This window comes from Canis lupus, chromosome 8 (genome assembly GCF_011100685.1).
Source record: "Canis lupus familiaris isolate Mischka breed German Shepherd chromosome 8, alternate assembly UU_Cfam_GSD_1.0, whole genome shotgun sequence".
NCBI lineage: Eukaryota > Metazoa > Chordata > Mammalia > Carnivora > Canidae > Canis > Canis lupus.
In genome coordinates this window covers 31,303,565-31,327,027 of record NC_049229.1, presented here as the reverse complement: position 1 = coordinate 31,327,027, position 23,463 = coordinate 31,303,565, and the positions used below count along the sequence as shown (strand labels likewise).

The following is a 23,463-nucleotide window of genomic DNA, read 5'->3' as shown; positions in this document are numbered from 1 at the left end:
TATACAAACAGTAGCTCACTATTCTGTTTTCATTTAATGTTCAATGTGGGAGACATTCCATTTTAATACTTAGAGCTTTTTCATGTTTTTTTTGTTTATGTGTGGGTATGTGGGTGTGTGTGTTTAGTGACCATATAGTATCCAATTATGTGGATGTGCCACAATTTATTTAGTAGTAAATTGCTGTTGCTGGCTATCTACATTGAGTTTGGTCTTTTACTAACTCACTCAAGACTGCAAAGAACAACCTTGTGTACTTTCCAGTTGTCTCATGTGAAAATATGTAATGGCCTCAATTTACATTCCCTTCAACAAGGTATAGGGAGTTTCTGTTTTCTCATACCTTTTTTTCCCCCCAGAAAGAAGCCAAATTAACCTTTATTTTACAAGGAAGTATAGTGGAAGATGGTAGGAGCTCTTTGGCCTACTTAATCATGAGATAGGATTACTTTTCTCTAATGGTGAAGAGTAAAAATTAACATCCTGTTTGGGGAACTTCAACCATGTCACCTAAGGCCTTGGAAACAAATCAGAGGACTGTATTTGGAGAAAGGTCCCAACATTCCATATCACATAGGAAATAATTACATGCTGCTATTCTTTTTTTTTTTTTTTTAAGCTTTTTATTGTGGAAAATTTAAAACATATATGAAAGTGCAGGGACTTATACACTGAACCCCCATATACCCATCATTCATGGTCAATCTCATTTCATATTTATTCGCATATACTTCTGACTCAGGATATTTTAAGAAAATCCCAGGTAATCATATCACTTTATCCATAAGTATTTCTGTAGGTATTTTTCAAAGTTAGACTCCTATTAACCATAATACTTATTGTTAACATAATCATAATAATTAATGTCATAAAATATCCAGTCAGTATTCACATTTTCCAAATTATAGTCCACGTGCAGGCATGCACACATACACGTTTATGTACATTTTGTTTATTTTTGAGAGAGAGAAAGAGTGTGTGTGAGCAGGAGGCAGAGGGAAAGAGAGAATCCACACTGGGTGCCTCAGTCAGGGCTCATGTCACAACCCTGAGATCATGACCTGAGCCAAAATCAAAAGTTGGACGCTTAACTGACTGAGCCACCCAGGTTCCCCCATGCTGTTATTTTTGAGTGAATGTATTAAGAATATTTTCATACCTTTTCCAATACAATTTTAACATTTTTTTTGAGCTTTGCCAATAAAGTAGATAAGAATACTATCTTGCCTATAGTCTTAATATTTATTGTATTATGAGCGAGTATCTTTATATGTTTGAAAGCCACTTCAATTATTTTTAAAGCATGAAATTTTAGAATTGTAAAAGATTTTAGAGATTAGCTAATCTGTTATGTTCTCAACTATGAGACATTGCGATAATAAGCAATTTACCCAAATAAATAATGTCAGATCTAAACCAGGTCTCATTTCTCATAACTTAAGTCATCCTCTGTCATGCCACTAGATATAAAAAGCTAAAATTTTCTTCTAAGAAACAATTATCCTGTTTCTCCTATGAGGATGCTTTCTCTAAAGAAACCGATTACATTTACTTTGGGCCAGCATTTCTTAACCTTGGCGCTATTGACCTCTTAGACAAAGTAATTGTGTGGACCATCCTTCTGCATTGTAGGTTGTTTGGTAACATCCCTGGCCAGTAGCACTCCTCTAGTTCATGACACAGAAATGTCTCTAGACATTGTCAAATGTGTCCTAGGGAACAAAATTAGACCTCTGTTGAGAACCATTGCCTTTGGAGTGACAAGCAAAGCATAATAATTATAGAAAATCTGTAAGGCTCTGTCACTGTAATTCCATAGTTAGAGTTTTTAGCTTCAAACTTACTCTTGAGAGTTGGGTTGATGTTAGTTCCATGGACAAGAGCAGAACTAATAACAAGAGAAGTAGGGAATATCTGATTCTGTAAAGTCTCTAAAAAATAAGAATGGAAGAAATTGGAAATATTAGCATGAAAAGTGGGCTCTTGGTATTAGTCATTTGTGTAAGTTTTAGATGTAAAAAGAGAAACATAGGGTATTGACTTGTATTTATGGCTTTTAATGTATCACCGTACATAAAATCAGCATCAACTCTAAAAAATTAACATTGTACCTAGCTTTTATACCTTCCTAATATTATGTGTGTCATAATGCTAATACTTAGATATTAGTATGAGAAGCATTTGTAAAACTGAAATGTATGTCATAATTTTAGAAATAGTCTTCGGTTAGAAACTGAGAAATTAACTTCGCACTGCCTTGAGTGGGACAGGAAGCTTGAATTGGACATTCCAGATGATGGTGAGGGAACATTTATATTTTTTGTTTTAGTTTTGGTTTTTAAAATATGGTTATAGTTATATTTATCTAAAACATAAAGATCTAGAATTGTCCAACTGAATGGTTACATTGTTATTTAAAGCAGCAAGAATTTTTCATATCTCAACATACGTTTGCTAGTATCTCTGTGCTAAGATGGCACATGACTTAAAAGTTTAAGTAATGAGAATATTGATTGTTTTTCCTGAAAATTAGACATTTGCCTATTATTAAATTGACATGAGTGACATCTGTAACTGGTATTATCTAATTAAACAAAAATATTTTTCTGAATGAATATTACCTGAATCAATATGGAACAGATTTTCAGAAAAGTTCCTTAATCTTTCTTATCTGAGAAGCTGTTTAGAAAAGAATCATTTGTGTATTGTCAATGTGAAGTCCTTTATAGATACTGATGTGTGATGAGTTGTTTGCAGTTGAAATCTTATTAAACACAAGGAGAGGTAGAGTGCTGCTGTTTGTGCAGCAATATGTATGAGAATGAATACTAATTTATAGCAGGAATTAAAGCAGATAGTGAAAGCTCAATGTTTGTAAAACAAAATTTTGTAATGGTATTTTTTTGTTTTGCATTAAGGTAAGAATTTGATTCTTTAAGCCCTAGGATATTTATGGTGAGGTCTTCTTATCAGCTGGGGGCTGGCAATAAAAGTCCAGTTTTGTCCTTTAACTTTTAAAAAACCTCATATTTCCTTTAGCTAAAGATCTTATTCGTACAGCTGTTGGGCAAACAAGACTCCTTATGAAAGAAAGGTTCAAGCAGTTTGAAGGGCTGGTGGACAATTGTGAATATAAGCGCGGTGAAAAGGAGACTACCTGTACAGATCTGGATGGATTTTGGGATATGGTTAGTTTTCAGGTATGTGGTCAAGCATTTTCAGTGTATTCACTCTGAGATAGTCTTTTTGAAAATGAAGTTAACAAAAATAAATTATGAATAATGAAAGCTGATTTTTAGGTACCTGTAATACTAAACGAGATATTAGATATTAAAACTGTAAAGCACTATCTAAATTTTAAATACTTTTTTATTTTTTTTTTAAGATTTTATTTATTTATTCATGAGAGACAGAGAGAAAGGCAGAGACAGGCAGAGGGAGAAGCAGGGTCCATGCAGGAAGCCAAATGCGGGACTCGATCCCGGGTCTCCAGGATCATGCCCCGAGCCGAAGGCAGACGTCTAACCTCTGAGACACCCAGGCGTCCCTGATTTATTTATTTTAGAGAGAGAGCATGGGGGGGTGGGGGAGCATGGGTAGAGGGAGAAGAATCTCAAGCAGACTCCTCACTGAGCATGGAACCTGTCATGGGGCTTGATCTCACAACCCTGAGATCATGACCTGAGCCGAAGAGTTGGACGCTTAACCGACTGAGTCACTCAGGTGCCCCCAGCACTGTCTAAATTTTATAACTGATATCCACTTCTTCTCCATGTTATCAGGATGATTTCTATATGGTTTGGAAATTGAGATTATATTCAACTGTTGCATAGACTATAATGACTCTACATTTGAGAAAAATGAACAAAGTTAGTCTTTACTAGTTCAGATCATCTAGCAGTTACTGAGTTCTTACTATGTGCCTGGCATTGTACCAGAAATTTAAAACCAAGGCACATTATCTCTCCCAGAGAAGTTCGTAGCTTATTAGTGAGTCAGACACAACATATAATTCTACTCTAATGTACAAAGTGCTATGATAGAGGGAATCACTAGGGAGATCAAAAAAGGTATGGGAGGAGATGATACTTTTACTTTTTTGATCTTATTTTAGAGATGAACATATAAAATACTTATAAAGGAACCAGTAGTCAATAGTCAATAATCATTAGATGTTTGAGGAAAGCCTTAAACCTGGGAGAGGTGGAGGGAGGCAAAAAGTCAAAGCAAACCTGGGAAGAAAGCTTTTTGGATGGAGGAAATGAGGATAATAAAGGAGAAAACAACTTTTATTTATTTATTTTTTTAAAGATTTTATTTATTCATGAAAGACGCAGAGACATGTGGGACTCAATCCCAGAACTCCCGAATCGCACCCTGAGCTGAAGGCAGATGCTCAACCGCTGAGCCACACAAGCGTCCCAAGAACTATTAATGCGAGTGTTAATATTCTCAAAGAGACTCGAGTGTTAATTTCTCATCTGCCAAATAAGAACAGCTATTAAGAAAAGAACTGTTTGAAACCAACAAAAAAATACTCTTTGAAGATAAAAACTATGAGATTAGAAATACAAGGTCCAATAGAAACGTAGATTGTAAAGTTAAGATCTTCCATAATATGGGGGAGAAGTAAAATAGGAGAGACTGAATAAGCTAAGAAACAGATAAGAAGATAAAGTGGACCAGCCTAGAAGGTATAACATCCAAATAATAGGAATTCTAGAAAAAGAGAATAGAAAAGATAATGAAGAGGAATTGATCAATGAAATAGTTTAAATTTTCCCCCGGAACTGGAGGACCAGATTGAAGGAGCCCATTGAGTGCCCAGCTTCATGGGTCAGAGTAGACCCACAGCAATGCACATGATTAAATATGATTGTACTACTTTGGGGATGAAGAGAAAAATCTAGGGACACCTGGGTGGCTCAGCGGTGTGATCCCGGGGTCCTGGGATTGAGTCCCACATTGGGCTCCCTGCATGGAGCCTTCTTCTGCCTCTGCCTGTGTCTGCCTCTCTCGTGTGTCTCTCATGAATAAATAAATAGAATCTTTAAAAAAAAAAAAAAGGAAAAGAAAAGAAAAATCTAGAAGCTTCCAGGGTGAAAAAACAAGTTTTACACAAAAGGTCAAGAATCAAAATAGCCTTGGATTTCTCAACAGAAACACTGAAAGCTGAGAGAAAAATGCCCTCAAATTTCTGAGGGAAAATAACTTCCAACTTGGAGGCTTGTACCCAGCCAATTACATGTGAGAGTGAAAAGGCACTCTTTAAAAGACACCGAAAGTCTCAAATTTTACCTCCCAAGTTTTCTTTCTTAGGAAACCAAGTAAGAATGTATCTCATAAAAGTAAAGGAATAAACCAAGAATCAGGTGGAGGTGGGACTGATCCTCAAGAGTGGGCTAAGGGAGTTGGGGCTGAGGAGACATGAGGTGATGTGAGGTGTGCAGTTAGGAAGCAGTAGTTGAGATTGGAGCAGGAGGATGCATTGCTCTGTGAGATTGGTCTCTGCAAAGCTTAGCTAAATACAGTACCTGCTTTGTTTGCTTTTTAAATTGTGTTTAATAGATGTATGCAGACTTTAGAGATGAATTGATGATAGATACATAAAAACTAAGCAAATGAAAAGCAAAAACAATGATTCAGTAAAGAAGTGAAGAAAACAATTTCCATTCCTATACAGCCCAGATGTGATTAGTGTTTAGGTAGTCATGATGATGTAAGTGTTGATTTATGACTGGTTTTCTTGTATATTTACCAGTTTTCATAATAATGAGTTGGCTCACTACCATCTTTCAGTAGTGACCAATTAATTTTGTGTTTTTTAGTAGTAGTAATTGATAGATTTGAAGGTTTTTGATGTGTTTATATTGTTTACATTTATCATCTATTGATATTCATTTCCCAACTTTGGCTGATAGGAGCCTCTTCAAGTTGGCTCCTGGAACCTCTTTTTTTCCTTCTTTTTTTTTTCTTTAAGAGCTGTTTGAGATTTAATCTAATACCTAATTAGAATATTTTCAGCATAAAAACATCTTGCCTATGTGCAAGTCAATCCCCATGCCCACTCCCAGCCCCAAGCAACTGACTGTGGATTTGTCTTTTCTGGACATTTCATATTAGATAGAATAATACAATATGTCATCTTTTGTATGTGGCTTCTTTCACTTAGCATGATGTTTTCCAGTTTCCTCCAGGTTGTAGCATGTATCTGTATTTTGTTGCTTTTCTTTGCTGAGCAGTATTTCATCATATAAATACATCACTCTAGTCACCAGTTGAGGGACACTTGAATTGTTTCCACTTTAGTGATTATGAATAGTCTTACATGAATATTCACATACAAATCTTAGTGTGGACATTTGTTTTCATTACTCTTAGGGTATATATCTCGATATTGCTGGGACATATAGTAAATTGATATTTAACTTTTTAAGAAACTGCCAAGCTATTTTCCAAAGTGATTGTAACGTTTTACTTTCCCATCAACAGTGTACTAGTTTTCCTATGACTCCACACCCTCACCAGTACTTGTTATTGTCTGTCTTAGGGAGCCATCCTAGTGGGTGCAAAAATGTTTGCTAAAGTAGTTTTGATTTGTGTTTCTCTAGTGAACAGTAATGTTAATGATCTTTTCATGTGTTATTAGCCATTTATATGTCTTCTTTGGTGAAATTTCTGTTTAAATCTTTTGGCCATTTTTAAATTGATTTTGTCTTTTTATTATTGAGTTGTAAGTGTTCTTTATTCTGGATACAGGTCTTTTATCAAAAACATTATTTGCAAATATTTTTTTCCCAGTTTGTGGCTTGTCTTAATTTTCTGAATGGTGTCTTCTGAAGTATAAACGTTTTTAATTTTGATGGTGTTCAGTTTATCAATTTTTTTCTTCTCTATTATGACTTAGCATCATGTCTAGGAATTCTTTTTGCCTGATGTTAGCTCACAAAGATTTTCCTATGTTTTCTTCTAAAAGTGTTGTAGTTGCACAGTTAGGTATCTGATTTATTTGGAGTTCATTTTTTTGTGTATGATATAGATAAGAGTCTAAGAGTTCATCTTTTCTCTTGTGGATATCCAATTTTCCCAGCACTGTTGTTGAAAAGACTCATTTCCTTGTTGTATTACATTGACACATTTGTTGAACATCAGTTGGTCGTAAGTGTAATCCTGAATCTTTTTGGAATTTAAATTTTTTTCAGGAGAGAGAAACTGAGAGTACATATATGTATAAATACATAATAGGGGGATGTGAAGCATGTTTGCTAAACTATTGACAGTGGTTACTTCTTTGGAGGAGATTTGGAAATACCAGAATGATGAGGATCATATGCTGACAACACTGACTCCATCTTTGGCCCTCTATCTTGTTTATGCCTGAACAATGACCTCTCTTGGGCTACGTGTTCTAGGTCCCGTGGAGATTAACATAAGCCCTTACTGGAATGTGGGAAGGCTTGTTCTGATCTTCCCTAAAGTGGCACACAGAAGGCTCCACTTCAGATAACTAGTAGAGATGAGGATCATACCAGGATAAGGATCATACATTCTCATCCTGCTAGTAGATATAGTACTTGAATCTTTTAAGATGACAGTGTGTCAAGAGAATGAGAAGTCAAGCCACAGACAGAGAAAGTATTTGCAAAAGACATTTTGTTTAAAAAAGGGGGGGGTGGGCATATTGTTCACATTGTTATAATTTAGGAAACAAAAGCATCTAGTGTATCTTTCCTACATTTTAATGGTCAAAAATAAATTAGGACAGTTCTATCCTCTCCATGTAGATTCTGGAGCCTGTAAAACCAAAAATAACAGCAATTTTACTATAAGAATGCTTGATTTGAACACTAAATTGAGAATGACTTAGTCTAATTTTATATGCCACGAGTCCAAGTCACCATTCTCAATTGTTTTTGAAGCTTCAGTTCATTAGTTTCTCATATTAATATGGTTAGCATTAATCTGATAAAGTTGTGCTTTATTTACTAACAGATAGAAGATGTAAACCAAAAATTCAACAATTTGACCAAACTCGAGGAATCTGGATGGCAGAACAATAATAATATAAGCAAAAAAGTCCCTCAGGTAAGTTTGTGGTTTTATATCCAAATTTCTAATATAGATTCTTCTACTTTAATGAGTTTTTACTTTTAAGCTTTAAAAACATTTAGCTTCAAATTTTTCATCTTTTTACAAATAAAGTGCCATATATCACTTAACAATGTCCCAATTGCCTTTGAAGAAAGAATAAGGAAATGGTCAACACTAAATTCAGTATTAATTCTGGACAGAAGGAGGTAGGTAGGGGCTATAATTGAATTGGGACACCCAGAGGGCTTCTAAGTTACTAAACAGTGGGTATATGCATGTTTGTTTTATACTTCAAACTGGGCATATCCATTTTGTTTTAATAATAATAGTAGTAGTACATAATTTATATAATACTTTATCTGTGCCAAATATTGTTCCATGTATTTTACACGTATAAACTCATTTAATCATCACAACAGTCCTGTGAAGTCGGTTCTGTTCTCCCCATTTTACAGTTGAGAAACCTGACATCCAGAAATCACTTGCCAAAAGTGGAGCTGGGTTTCAAGGCCAGACTTTCTCACTCCAAAATCTGTGTTCTTAATCAGGACACTATGCTTCTTCTGTGTTTTATATGCTCTTTTGAGTGATCTAGTTCAACGTGAAAGAATTCTTAAATAGCAAAGAGGAACAATGGCACTTTAGAGCATCTATCTTCTTCCCTGTGTGTTCTCTAAATTTTCTTATTTTCTCTGTAAAATTTGCTTTGTTAACATGATAGATTACATTCTTGTCTACTTGTTGCCAGTAATGTTTTGAACTCAAAGTTTGTGACCAGATGGATGCTTCTCAAACTACCTTACAGCGTTGCCAGTTCTTCTTCATATTTTAGAAGAATACCTTTGGTTGTAGAATCGGGTTTCTAAATTAGCGCTTTATTATTGTGTAATGTAATCCAAATAAAATCTCTGTTTTAAATCCTATCGTAGGAGTTTTAGGATGGTAGAGTATTAAAAGAACCTATTACAAAGTCATTTTACTAATGAAATCTCATGACAATTGACTAAATTAAATGAATGGATTTCAGATCTATTAACAGTAAAGAATACTGGAACATTTTGGAGCCCCTGTGGGTATCTCTTATTGAGTACCTGGTTCCGGGAACATTAATATCCTGAGCGCTGCAGATAAGGGCTGTGTCAGTATAGCGTTCTATGAGAGCCTTGTAATTCTGTCTTTGATCACCAGGTGTCTCTCTTCTCTTACTTTATTCTACAGGCTACTGTTAAGATTATGGAACTGTTACCTATACTTTGATACTTTTCCCTCTGACCTCTTATTCATTGATCTCTCATTCCATGAGTTAGCCTTGTTTTCTCCCTTCCTCTCTTTTACATCAGTTTTTAGACATGTTTAAGGGTCTTTGTTTCCATTAAAGAAAAAAACCACTCGTGATGTTCTCAACTCCCAAGCACAGGCAAGCATCTGGAATAAGTTGTCTATTCTGTTGCTACTATTTTGGTTCTTATCTCTCCAACTCCCTGCGTTTCAGCTTCACCCCTCTCTCTGCCTCTAGAACAGTTATCACTAAGGGTATTGATTCTCTAGTTGCAGAGTTATCAGATATGTACTTATAAAATCCAGTCCCTCTGCAGGATTAAATATGGTTGATTCCTTCCTTCTTGAAATTATGTTCTGATTTTCCTCCTGCCTCTGTGCCCGTTCTTCAATCATGTTTGCAAGTTTGTTTTTCCATTTATCCCTTACATGTTTCGTGAAATTCACATTCCTAACTCAACTCTGTTTTTCCCTTCCACATTCTTCCTGTGCAGCCTTACCCATCCTGTGATGAGTCCCAAATCTTTATTTCAAACTAGACTTACTGCTAAGCTCTAGCTCTATATATCTTGACTCCATGTACCTTAAAATCAGGATGTCCCAACTGAAGTCACCTGCACATGCATCCCTGTTTCTTGATCTAAGAGAATCATCCCACTAGGTGTCTAAGGTAGGAACCTGGCTGTCTTCTTTAGTCCTTTCTCTGTTTCACCATCTCCACCCCCCACACATCCAGCAGATTGCTAAGTCCTCTCAATTTGCCCCCTTAAATATCTCTTGAAGCCATTCACGTTTTTCCATTTTTCCTCCTTAACCTAACTACTGTCCTCTTTTCCAAGTATCAGTGCAGTGGTGTCGTTTCTAACTGGCTTGTAACCCTCTAATCCGTTCTCTGGGCTGTAGACAGAATGACCTTTCTGAAACACAAAGCCAGTAATGTTAATCTCCTGATTAAAAATCATCGGTAAGCTCTATTCCTTTGTCCTCTGTATAAATGTAGCTCCTTAAAAACAGTTATGTGCAAGGGATTTTTTAATCTAGCTGTTGCTTATCTCCTCCCAGCTCCTCTGTGCTTTCTTTTGCTTCCAGCTCTGCACCCACTCCTTTCCTCAGCTCATCTTGAGGTTAGCTTGACTGTGATTCCAGACCAGGGGCTACTTCCTGTCAGCCTTTCTCGATGACTCTGAAGATTGATTTGGGCGATAGTCTTGTGTTCTCTTACAGCTGTTGGATTTTGTCTGAATCATGACATTTATTATTCTTAGTGTCCATATCTAGCCCTTCCTTAAGCTGGGAACTCCTTGAGGGCAGGGGACTTTGTCCTTCACCTTTTGACCCCCAGCATTTTTAGCACATATGAGGAACCTGATTAGTATATGATGAGTGTGTTAAATATTTTATGCACGCTTTAATTATTTTTCTTATAAGATGATAATGAGTAGCTTTAAGAAGTGTCATAATTTTTCTTTGCAGAAGAAAGTTGTCTCAGGGGTAGCAAGTAAACCCAAACAGGATGATGATGGAAGAATTGCAGCTAGAAATCGCCTTGCAGCCATAAAACATGCAATGAGAGAGAAGATGAAGCAGAAAGAACCTGTGGAGGCAGCGGCCTCTGTAATGCCAAAGGAAGTTGATAAAATAGTGTTTGATGCTGGATTTTTCAGAATTGAAAGTCCTATTAAATCCTTCTCAGGTTAGTTTTTTCTCTAAGACTCCTTGAGAGAAATACTCGGGTTGGACAGGAGCTCGTATGAGAGGTCACAAATAGTGTTCACATGAAGGCCTACAAACTCTCTGAGTCTGGAAAATAGACTACATGCTCACTCACACAGGCAAGGTATGTTTTGATGCATATGATTAGATTGCTTTAAGTGTGATGCATCTTCTAAAATGACTTTTATATTTTCTAAGTGATTTCATATCTGTTATTATGGCTTAATGCCACAATCCTGTGAGGTAGGTCCCAGGATCCCAAGAGGTAAGAGACATGATGGAAGCATGAGAAGTTAGGTGATTTTCCTCAGGTTAGTTAGTTGGATTAGAATTTAAGATGCAAAGCATCTCAGGCTACCTTAAAATAAGGCTCTTAAAAATAAAATTAAGCCATCCCCCTTCTTTTGTTGGGCTTTAAAATGAAACTTACAGGGACGCCTGGGTGGCTCTGAGGTTGAGCACCTGCCTTCTGCTCAGGACGGGGTCCCCCGAGTCCTGGGATTGAGTCCTGCATCCCTCTGCCTGTGTCTCTGCCTCTCTCTCTTGGTGTCTCTTATGAATAAATAAAATCTTTTAAAAAGTCAATGAAATGAAACTTACAGAAAATGGAATTCGATTTAATTTTTTATTTAGAACTTATGCTCAGATTTCATAAAAAACAGTATATGTACTAATTTCCTTTTTTCTTTTTTTAAAAGATTTTATTTATTTATTCATGAGAGACACAGAGAGAGAGGCAGAGACACAGGCAGAGGGAGAAGGAGACTCCATGCAGGGAGCCCAGTGTGGGACTCGATCCCGGTACTCCAGGATCACGCCCCAGGCCGAAGGCGGTGCTAAACCGCTGAGCCACTCAGGCGTCCCAATGAACTAATTTCCTAATTTAAAAATATTCCAAAATTGAACACCAATAAAAAATAAATTTATAAAAATAAAAAAAATTAAATTAAAATTAAAAAAATGAAAATATTCCAGTGAAACTGACTTTTAATATTTCAGGAAACCTTTATTATGATTTTCTTTCTTATGATTTCTCAATAGCTATTTTTCACAGGCTGTCTTTATTAGATTGAATTTGTATATCTAGATTGAAATTACTTATTTATAAGCCACATAATGAGAGGTCATAGCTGAAGTCATCTCTTTGGTAAATCTTGGTAGGCGCTCTGTCAGTGCTTTAAGTGTTACATGCTTGTTTCCAAGGAGAAAGGGGCCAAATCCTCTTCAGGTACAAATCAGCTGAAGGGACTTTTTTCCCCTATTATTTAACTGTGTCCATGGGGATGTTTTCTGAGCCTAAACTTGGGCTGCTATGTAATATTTACATTACAATGTCAGTTTAGGGCAGTCCCAATGGTTCAGCAGTTTAGCACTGCCTTCAGCCTGGGGCATGATCCTGGAGTCCCAGGATCGAGTCCCACGCTGGGCTCCCTGCATGGAGCCTGCTTCTCCTGCCTGTGTCTCTGCCTCTCTCTCTCTCTCTCTCTCTCTCTCTCTTATGAATAAATAAATTAAATATTTTAAAAAATAAAATGTCAGTTTAGAGGCACTTGGGTGGCTCAGTGATTGAGCGTCTGCCTTTGGCTCAGGTCGTGATCCCGGGGTCCTGGGATCAAGTTCTTCATCAGGCTCCCCACAGGGAGCTTGCTTCTCCCTCTGTCTCTGAAAATAAATTTAAAAAATAAAGTGTCAATTTATCACCTGATCTAATGTCAATTTAGATATCACACCTAGTGTGGTCTGGTTTGTATCCTTTAAGCAGCTGCACTTCTTAGGACCCTAGGAATTGCCTCCTTGCTGCTAACTACCCGAGGAACTCATCACTGTGTATTCTTTCATGCACTCAACTTGGCATTTACGACTGGGAAGATTAAAGTTTATGACCCAAATCTATCTTGTTAAAATTGAGTTTTAGTTACAGAGCTCATGGTTTTGTATAAGGCTTATTACAGAAGTCCCCCAGAAAAGCCTCTCACTCCATTTGTCACTCCCTAGAGGCAACCACTTTTAGTTCCTGAAGGAGTCTTGAAGTCTTGAGTTATTTGACTATATATTTTTTTTTTCAAATTGTGTAAATTTTATTTTTGTGAATTGTTCCCGTGATTCACTCTCCTCAGTTCTCTCTGATCTTTCATTCAGAAATACCTATTTTGTTTTTTTCCGGGTAAATAGACTATTTTTATAATTTTTCCTGTATTTGTTTCTACTTCCTGGATTTCCTCAACTTTCATGTTAGCTCTCGTGGTTGTTTATTATTTTTTGGTTCTGCTCTCATGGTATAAATTCCCAAGTGCTCTTTCTCCTACTCAGAATGTTCCATGTTATAACGTTCTGTTCTTGTTTGCTAAGTGCACTGTCTTACCTTTCTGAGGATGGTAATGATAGCTTTTATGTTTTCTTTCCCTGTCCAGTCAGTATTTGTTCTAGGATACTTGCATTTGTTTGGTTTGGGTTTCCATCTTTTGTATTAGAGGCTTTTCTTGGACATCTGGTGATATTCACTACCTACTTGCGGTAAAGAGCAGGTTTCTGGGGATCCCTGGGTGGCGCAGCGGTTTAGCGCCTGCCTTTGGCCCAGGGCGCGATCCTAGAGACCCGGGATCGAATCCCACGTCGGGCTCCTGGTGCATGGAGCCTGCTTCTCCCTCTGCCTGTGTCTCTGCCTCTCTCTCTCTCTCTCTATCATAAATAAAAATTAAAAAAAAAAAAAAAAAAAAAAGAGCAGGTTTCTGCCCAGCAGCACATGGGTCACAGAGTCTTTACTCTGGAGTGATGTAGCTGTGCTATAGTGCTAGGCACCTACACATCACTATATTTCATTCTTTTCTCAGGGGCTAGTCAGATTCCCCAGAAAGATTCTTCCAGTCTGCTACCTAGGGAGTAAAATTCTGGCTTGTCAGCCTTTTAGGAGCCAGGTAGGAGGAAAAAACTGAGCATCTCAACAGTTTGTTTCTGATCCCCTTTTTTCCATATAGTACTAATCTTTCAACCTTACCTGGTATCCCCTAGACCAGAGACCTTCTTTTTCCCCTTTTTCAGGAAATAATCTTCTAGTTTTCTGGTTTGGGTGGTGGTGGAGGCAAGGGGCATGTTGACAGTTGCCTACCTGTGCAAAATGAGGAAAGGGCTCTATTTGTTCTTTAAACTGACTTTGAACGATCTTCCTGCTCTTAGCTACATTTTCATCTCTGCTTCCAGACATACTTGAGGCCACCAATTCTTTTGAGTGATGCTGTGGTATATATTGGGTTGATTCTCCTCTTCCCTGACTGGGACTAGTGGCTTAGAATTTATTTTCTTGGGTCTACTAAATAATATCCCACTCACTCATCTACATTACAATTTCCAAAGTTTTCTGGTTATTATTGTCTCTTTTTTTTGGTTCCCTTTGTCCTTGAAATTGTATTTCAAATTTAAAAAGCTGCTGAGTAGGGGCACCTGGGTGACTCAGTCAGTTATAAGTATCTGGCTTCTGCTCAGGTCAGGGTCCCTGGGTCGGGGATCAAGTCCCACATTGGGCTCCCTGCTCAGGAGTCTGCTTCTCCCTCTGTTCCTCCCCCACCCCCATCTCATTCTCTCTCTCTCTCTCTCTCTCTCTCTCTCAAATAAATAAAATCTTTAAAAAAAAAAAAAAAGCTAGTGAGTAGAAGGGTGGGGGGACGACTCTATCCTTAGAACATTCTGCCTTTTAACATGATCTCTGTTACTGCTTACAGTAGTGGGATGTTAAGAGGAAACAGAATCTAATGTGTGTGTTCAGTCCTATATTTAACTAAAAATCTCAGGCATTTGTCTTAAAAAAAACATTTTATGGGGGATGCCTGGGTGGCTTAGCGGTTTAGCGTCTGCCTTCGGCTCAGGGCAGGATCACAGGATCCGGGATCGAATCCCACATCGGGCTCCTCACAGGGGCCCTGCTTCTCCCTCTGCCTGTGTCTCTGCCTCTCTCTCTCTCTCTCTATGTCCCTCATGAATAAATAAATAAAATCTTTTTAAAAAATTTTAAAAGGGCAGCCCCAGTGGCTCAGTGGTTTAGCATCACCTTTGGCTGGGGGGTGGGATCCTGGGGACCCGGGATCAAGTCCCATGTCGGGCTCCCTGCATGGAGCCTGCTTCTCCCTCTGCCTGTGTCTCTGCCTCTCTCTCTCTCTCTCTCTCTCTCTCTCTCCCCCCCCCCCCTTTCTCCCTCTCTCTCTTTCTGTGTGTGTGTGTGTGTGTGTCTCATGCATAAATGAATGGAATCTTTAAAAAAAAAAGTTAAAATAAAAAAATTAAATAAAACATTATAAAATGGGAAAAAGAAACTGGTTGGTGGTAGGCTAATAGGACTTGGACTATCTTCCTGGATATAATGAAAAGTGAATGAAAGAGCTTTTTGATACTGAGATGATTTCTCTCCTTTTCTAGGACTTTCTATCTCTTCTGAATGTCTTTCTCAAAGACTTAGGACACCGAAGTCTGTCAGCAAAACTGTGTCTGAGAGCAGAGCTGAGATGGACCATCTAAGGCAGACTATGTCACCACAGAATCCTGATCCTCAAAGCACCAAAAGTGAGCATGTTGATAAGGAGACTTTGCTTTCAACTATTCCTAAAACCAGGTATTTCTTTCATGTGCTATTATTAAGAGTGTAACAGATGCTGGAGGGGTGCCTGGGTGGCTCACTTGGTCAAATGTCCAACTCTTGGTTTAGGCTCAGATCATGATCTTATTGGTGGTGGGATCGAGCCCTGCTTGAGGCTCTCTGCTCAGCAGGGAGCCTGCTTGAGGATTCTCTCCCTGAGCACCCTGCCACTCATACACATGCATGCTTTTGCACATTCTCTCTCTCTCTAAAAACAAGTATATCTTTAAAAAGGGAGCCTGACATGAGACTCGATCGTGGGTCTCCAGGACCAGGCCCTGGGCCGAAGGCGGTGCTAAATCGCCGAGCCACCCAGGCTGCCCTTCTGTTTTCTAAATGAGGGAACTAAAGCTTATAATTTCAGATCGAAAATTGGTTATATTTAGATATGCAAAGTAAATTCTGCAGATCTGAGAAGAAAAGTAATACAGTGTTGTTTGGTGCTAAACACACTGCAACTTTGCTGCTTAACAGATCTGAGCTCAAAACCAGTTCTGAAAAAAAAAAAAAAAAAAAAAACCAGTTCTGTGGCATAATAGCTGTGAAACTTTGGGACAAATTGACAAATTTAATTAACTCACTTAGCTTCAGTTTTATCATTTATGAAACAGCAGTGTGAATACTTTCCTGCAGGGTCCTTGAGAGGTAGGCACTTTTGTACCAACATCTCCTGAAAGTGCCTTACAGGGCGCCTGGGTGACTCCATTGGTTAAGCATGTGCCTTGGACTCAGGTCATGATCCCGGGGCCCTGGGATCAAGCCCTGCATTGGGCTCCCTACTCAGTGGGGAATTGGCTTCTCCCTTTTTTCCCTGCTCATGCTCTCTCACACAAATAAATCTTAAAAAAAAAAAAAAAAAAAAGTGCCTCGCAATTGCTTTTTTTTTTTTTTTTTTTTTATGATAGTCACAGAGAGAGAAGGAGAGAGAGGCAAAGACATAGGCAGAGGGAGAAGCAGGCTCCATGCACCGGGAGCCTGATGTGGGATTCGATCCGGGGTCTCCAGGATCACGCCCTGGGCCAAAGGCAGGCGCCAAACCGCTGCGCCACCCAGGGATCCCTCGCAATTGCTATCTTGACAGATAGCAGAGCATAAATAAAAGAGAGCTAATCTGTACTAATGAATTATGTGCTAGACATGGTTCTGGGTTATTAACATGTATTATCACATGTAATCTTCAAAACAGCCCTATGAGGTACTAGATCAACATTTTTCAAGTGAGATAACTTGAAAAATGAGTAACTTGCCCATATTCAGCTTATAATTGGTAAAACTGAATGCTGCCTCTATTCTTTCTGCTGCAGAGTACTGCTTCTGCACAAATGCATCAAAATTACCTATATAGTCCTTGTTCATGGAATATAAATGTACCAAAAATCTGATAGGAAAGAGATACTTGAGAGTAAATGGAAAATAAAATTATAGTCTGGAGCCAAGAGACGACTCTTCTATCACTAATTTGGAGATGGAACAGCATTAAATACTCAGCCATTACAGCAAAGAAGGTTGTCAAAAAAAAAAAAAAAAAAGCAAAAAACCCCTGTGAATTGAAATAGAGGAAACAAATCAAAGTTTTTGCTCTTAAATGTTTCATGGAACAAATTTTAAAATTTCAAATTGTATATACCAAGGTATAGTTAGCCTTTGTGGAGACTAAATATTTTAGATGTTCTAGAAATCTATGGATTATAAAATACCAGTTTGTCATTTCTTAAATGCAAGTTGCTTTACTTTATATATATTCTCTAGTTCATTATCTTGTGCTAAGAAGATCCATAGTTGTATTTAAGAGATATTACCAAAAAAAAAGATATTACAAGTATTCTTTTTTTATATATTACAAGTATTCTTTAAATTTTTTTTTTACTTAATTCCAAAAAATAGTCCTGAAAGAGCATCTTACACATAAACAACTTTGTGCAGTAAAGGCAAAGTGGAGCTGGAAACTAGAAATTTAGGATATGTTTTTTTTAAATGTCTTGCAAGAGTTTGAGACATATTTCTAACTAAATACAAGTTAAAACTTTGAGATTGGAATATATTAAGCTATAACAAGTAAATCTTGCCAACTCCAGCTATATAATAACCTAGTTGCTTTGACCCCCAGGAGTTGACTTTATTCTAACCTTTCTCTAGTATGTATGTAGCTCTAGATTTGGCTGAGGTTCAAAAGACTGTTGTTAAACTGAGCAATAATGGTAACAGGCTGTGGGCTATCTGGTGAAGAGTACATCCAGTCTGTGTGGCCAACCTGCTATAACTAGTCTCTAAAACTAACCTATTTGGACCAGGCTCCATCTTTGACCCATGAAGGATAATATCAAAATACAAGTAGAAGGGATCCCTGGGTGGCGCAGCGGTTTGGCGCCTGCCTTTGGCCCAGGGCGCGATCCTGGAGACCCGGGATCGAATCCCACGTCGGGCTCCCGGTGCATGGAGCCTGCTTCTCCCTCTGCCTGTGTCTCTGCCTCTCTCTCTCTCTCTGTGACTATAATAAATAAATAAAAATTTAAAAAAAAAAAAAAAAAAAAATACAAGTAGAAGACGTCGGGCTCCCGGCATGGAGCCTGCTTCTCCCTCTGCCTGTGTCTCTGCCCCTCTCTCTCTCTCTCTCTCTCTCTCTATCATAAATAAATAAAATCTTAAAAAAAAAAAAATACAAGTAGAAGGATAGCCATATGTTTAATTATCTGATTATCTCCTTTTTTTCTTCTATAGGAACAGCACAGAAGATGCTCAGTGTCCTGGGTTACAGGGTTTAATTGAAGTAAATGATGTAAGTCCTGGGACACCCGGGTGACTCAGTGGTTGAACATCTGCCTTCAGCTCAGGGTGTGATCCCAGGTCCAGGGATCAAGTCCCTCATCAGGCTCCCTGCTTCTCCCTCTGCCTGCAGGGAGCCTGCTTCTCGCTCTGCCTGTGTCTCTGCCTCTGTCTGCCTCCCTCTGCCTGTGTCTCTGCCTCTCTCTGTGTGTCTTCCATGAGTGAATGAATAAAATCTTTTTTAAAAAAAATAATGTAAGTCCTATTCCAGTAGAGTAGATAGCCATTTATGTTATTAGTAGTAACTCCATAAGCAACTCCCAGAATGTCCACTGGAACTCTCAACCAGTCATATAAAATGATAATTCTTGTTTTAAAGGCCTTTTGGCTTGTTTGAAACCATTGTTTCATTTTGTGTTCTTTAACTCACATCAAGATTATTTTTTTAAATAGTTTTATTATAACAGCCACACTTAAGTATTATATCTGGCTGCTTTTACAATACAGTAGTGGAATTGAGTAATTGTGGCAGAGATTCTGTGGTTCACGAGCCTAAAATATTTAGCATCTGGCCCTTCACAAAAGATGTTTGCCATTTGAGCTCAGGTCATGATCCCGGGGTCCTGAACTGGAATATCATAAGCACTTGCTGAAGAAGCTTTCCTTCAATCATATTATTGCTATAATATTCTTTGAATTAATGGTTTAAGATGCAAGGTAGTAGAATTTATACTGTTCAGAATGTCATTCTTCTGTTTTTAATAGCACTAAGACTTTTATTATTTGTTCTAATTTTTGGTAATTAAAAACATTTTTTGCTTACAGAATGCAAACAAGATAAACTTTGAGATGGCTTGTTTACCCAGTGAAAGAATGAATTTGCCCTTTCTTGCTGGTGAAGTGGCTGATGATATTAATACTAATAAAAAGAAAGAAATTCCAGATGTTATAGAAGGACTGGAACTACATTCTTCAGTTACAGCACAGGATATTTTGATGAGCAGCCCTGAAAAAAATATACCATCACAAAATAACATCTTACAGGAAGAGAAAACCCAAATTTCTCAGTCAGGTGAGGCCTTTTAAATATATTTGGTTGAGACTTTGTTCAATAAATGAACTTAGACTAATACATAGATTATCATGACTACTTCTGGGTACCAGTTTGTAAGAGTAAAGGTTGAAAAATGGGCATCACAATAAATACCTTAAAAGAATTAGTATGTGTTGTAGTATCCCACTGTACATCTCAAACCTTTTGAAGTATACCTATTAAAAACAATGGCTACTACTCCATGTTGGAGATAAGTAGTATTGTAACTTAGACTTATGGATTCTTCATTGTTGTAAAGACTCAGAGAAATTCCCCAAAGTTAATTTTTTTTAGTTTACCTCGTCAACACACATCCTCAAACCTTTCTTTAAAATGCCCTATTTTTCTTTCATAATGCCTTTTCCTATCTACTTTATTGTGATTGTTCTGCAATAGGAAATGGCTCTTGTACTTTTGTTATGGTACAATGTATGATAGTTTCACCTATTTTTATCTGCTACTCAGTGCTGCTGTTCTGGTTGGGGCCTACAGCAAAATAAACATAACCTTGGCCAGACACCTAAGGTACTCACTCCAGCTGTGTTCTTTACAGAGATGCACCAGGCAAGGTATGGGCAAAGGGTACAGAGCTTCCATGCCTTCCAAATGCACAGCTCTCCCCAAATCTCCACATATTCACCAACCTGGATGTCCAGTGGTACCTTTAATATTACAGGCATGCGATTTGTTTATAGACAACTCTTTATGCTGAATTTAAGGATGAGAATTTTACTAAAAAATTTAAGTACATCTAAAAAAATGCTGTAGCATAAGATGACCTCTTTTTGTCTTAGCATTTCATATATGGAGCTTTTCATCATTTTTGTCCATTTCTAACACTTGACTGTAAGGATATCCTTAAAAAGTTAAGTTGGGGTTTTCAGGTTTTTGTTTTGTTTTTTCAGTATTTGATACTAGAAGCCTCACGACTGAACGCCATCTTCTTGATTCGGTAAGTTTTCCAACTTAATTTGAAAAATTCCTTTATATTCTAGATGTGTTTTATAAAATGGTGTTACTTTTCAATTTGTGTACAAAGTTGGTTTAGAATTTGCATGTTATTGTCTCATTTACTGTGAAATCCATTTGATACTCATTTTTCTCAAAATGGGGAAAAAATGTCATGTTTTTAACTTTAAAATATAGCATGTTTTAATACTGAATTCTGAAGATTTATTTCCCTATATAATTTATATATCAAATTTGTTATGACATTGGTTGAATGCTTAAATATCTAATTGTAGCTGGGGTTATGCTAGGTATTTCTAAGTGATATAAGAAAAAATAAGGCAAGGTTTCTGCCTTTAGAAACGCGCAATTCAGAAGATAATGTCTTACCTTTAGTCATCATTATTTTCATTTTAATTATTTTATTTATTTATTTTTTTAGATTTTATTTTTATATATACCAGAGAGAGAGGAGAGAGCAGGGTTGGACAGGGGTTGGGCAGGCCAGAGGGAAAAAGAGAAGCAGACTCCCCACTAAGCAGAGAGCCCAATATGAGGCTCATCCCAGGACCCCTGGGATCATGACCTGAGTCAAAGGCAGATGCTTAACTGACTGAGCCACCCAGATGCCCCCACCTTAATTCTTTTAGATATATATATCCTGCTATTTTATTTGGAGGCTCCCCAGCCTATACTTTTGGTGACCTCTTGCTTCTGCATCTAGTTCAAACATTAGCTCTTCTATGAAGACTGCCTGGAAAATCTTTCATCTCTCTTATATTAATTTATATATAGGTATAGGCGCACAATGCACATGCTTTAATCTCTTATTAAGAGTATAATTTGGGGGAGCCTGCTTCTCCTCCTCGCTTGTGTTCTCTTCATGATCCCTGTCTCTCTCAAATAAATAAATCTTTAAAAAAAGTAAAATATGAATACTATATTCCCAAAATATATTATAATTTTAGGAATCCATTTCCCTTATAGGCTGGAAATTCCTCTTTAGGCAGAGCTGATTCATATGGCACTGTGGCATGAATGAAATAGTGCTCTCTCGCCTACTGAGTGTTTACAGCAGTGCTTTTCAGCCCTGCCCCCCAGATATTTTTATTTCAACAGTCTGGAGTAGTACCTTTATCAGGTGATTCTAATGTTAATGAGGTTGACAACCCTGATTCATAGCCTTACCTTGAAAATTTCCAGGGCCAGTTGCTAAAATGGGTCAGGAAATGGCCTCGGTTTGTTATTCTTTGATCTCAGAATATAAACAATTCATTAAGGCAAAAGTAGGATAAGGCTAAAAGAACTATAATCTGTGTTAACCTCATGAATCCTGGCAAATACTTGGCTTCCTTAAGCCACTGATTCCTTAAGGACCTCTGTATATGTTGGCTTTCATTATTTTCAAACATGCCTTGTTTATGTGCAGGCTTCTGGGCTACCCTGTGTCTCAGGAGCAGAATGAAATGTGTCACTGTGACCTGTACTGTGTACTTTCTTGATCTTGGAGTCAGGGATTTCAGCATAAGGTCAATTGATATAAATCTGATTTAAGCCTGTTCCCAGATCTGAACTCTGAATACTTGGTTCTGATAATGTAGGATAGTACAAATAAATTTGGAATTTAGTGTATCATAATATTTTGTTTTATACTAATACTATGATTAAAAAGTGCTTCATAGTTATCTCTTATGCATTATCTCGTTGCCAAATCTTAGTACTTTATAATCTCCCTATGAATTCTTTTCTACTTTCATAAATATTAGAACTTAGACTTATTAATTTTATTTTTCATAGGTCCACCTGTCTATTTTGGACCCAAATTAATACTTGCTTCTGTAGCATCACTTGAACCAGTTATAGGGCCCCAGAAGAACAAAGAAAAGGATCCTAGTAGGATCACATTAGTAAAAAGCCTATTAAATGCAGTTATATGGATTAGGATTTGTGGAATCTGTGTCAGTGGCTTAAGATACGGCCTTAATTTTATTCATCCTACATCTATCACTGAAGTCCATTTACATTTACTAGTCACCCTTAAGACATATGTACCTAATATACCTTTTTAATTAAAAAAAAAAAAGTATATATGTGAAATTAGATCCACTGGTAAGTAGCAAAATCATTGTGCTATTGATTTATTACTATATACAGAAAATGTTATTTATGTTATTAATTAAGCTACTATTAACTTGCAATGTCGAAGGCTCAATTGCTGAAACCCTTGATGTAATGACTTCTCTGAATTCACTCTCTAGCCGGACCTAAACTGCAGTACTACCTTCACTTGGGTGGAGAGGAAACATCAAGATCATATCAGACACATTTCCTTTGGTGGTAACTTGATTGCCTTTTCACCTCTAAGGCCCTTCAGTGATAAACAACCAGAAGAATTTTGAATTTAAAAATAAGTCCAAACATTTTTTTTCATATTATCAATGTGATATATTGTTAGCATATTGAAAATTAAAGAGCGTGCATTTGTATTCACTTCTAGTCAGTCAATTTACAGTGTCATAAAATGTTTTAATATTCAGTGTTCATTGAAGTGTGTTTTAGATATGATAGTGTTTCTCGAGGGAAGTGGGGAATATTTTGTACATTAACTATGCAGAATAAAAGATGTACTTTACCCTGCCTCTCTTGTTTAAAATGTATAAGCTTGGGATGCTTGAGTGGCTCAGTGGTTAAATGTCTGGCTTCTGCTCAGGGCGTGATCCTGGAGTACTGAGATCAAATCCCACATTGGACTCCCTGCATGCAGCCTACTTCTCTCTCTGCCTCTGCCTCTGCCTCTCTCTCTCTGTCTCTTATGAATAAATAAAATCTTTAAAAGAATAAAATGTATAAGCTTAAAGTTAAGTGTACTTACTCAGAGCTTATGAACATTCAACTATTATAGGGGCCCACTCAATCTTTGCCTTTTCTTTTCATTTTCCCCTTGATATAACTG

The 23,463-nt window shown here is 37.3% G+C and overlaps 1 protein-coding gene across 1 annotated transcript in view; it reads left to right on the top strand.

Moving 5' to 3' along the window:
* Positions 1–23,148, top strand: part of DLGAP5 (DLG associated protein 5) — a 39,614-nt gene extending 16,466 nt beyond the window's left edge. Inside the window, exons 11-19 of the mRNA XM_038544781.1 lie at positions 2,214–2,299; positions 3,040–3,200; positions 7,993–8,085; positions 10,843–11,062; positions 15,490–15,682; positions 18,425–18,482; positions 19,295–19,541; positions 20,468–20,514; positions 22,769–23,148. Coding sequence (XP_038400709.1) covers positions 2,214–2,299; positions 3,040–3,200; positions 7,993–8,085; positions 10,843–11,062; positions 15,490–15,682; positions 18,425–18,482; positions 19,295–19,541; positions 20,468–20,514; positions 22,769–22,909 — 1,246 coding nt within the window. The 3' untranslated portion in view covers positions 22,910–23,148. The remainder of the gene's footprint in view (positions 1–2,213; positions 2,300–3,039; positions 3,201–7,992; positions 8,086–10,842; positions 11,063–15,489; positions 15,683–18,424; positions 18,483–19,294; positions 19,542–20,467; positions 20,515–22,768) is intronic.
* The last annotated feature ends 315 nt before the right edge of the window (positions 23,149–23,463 follow it).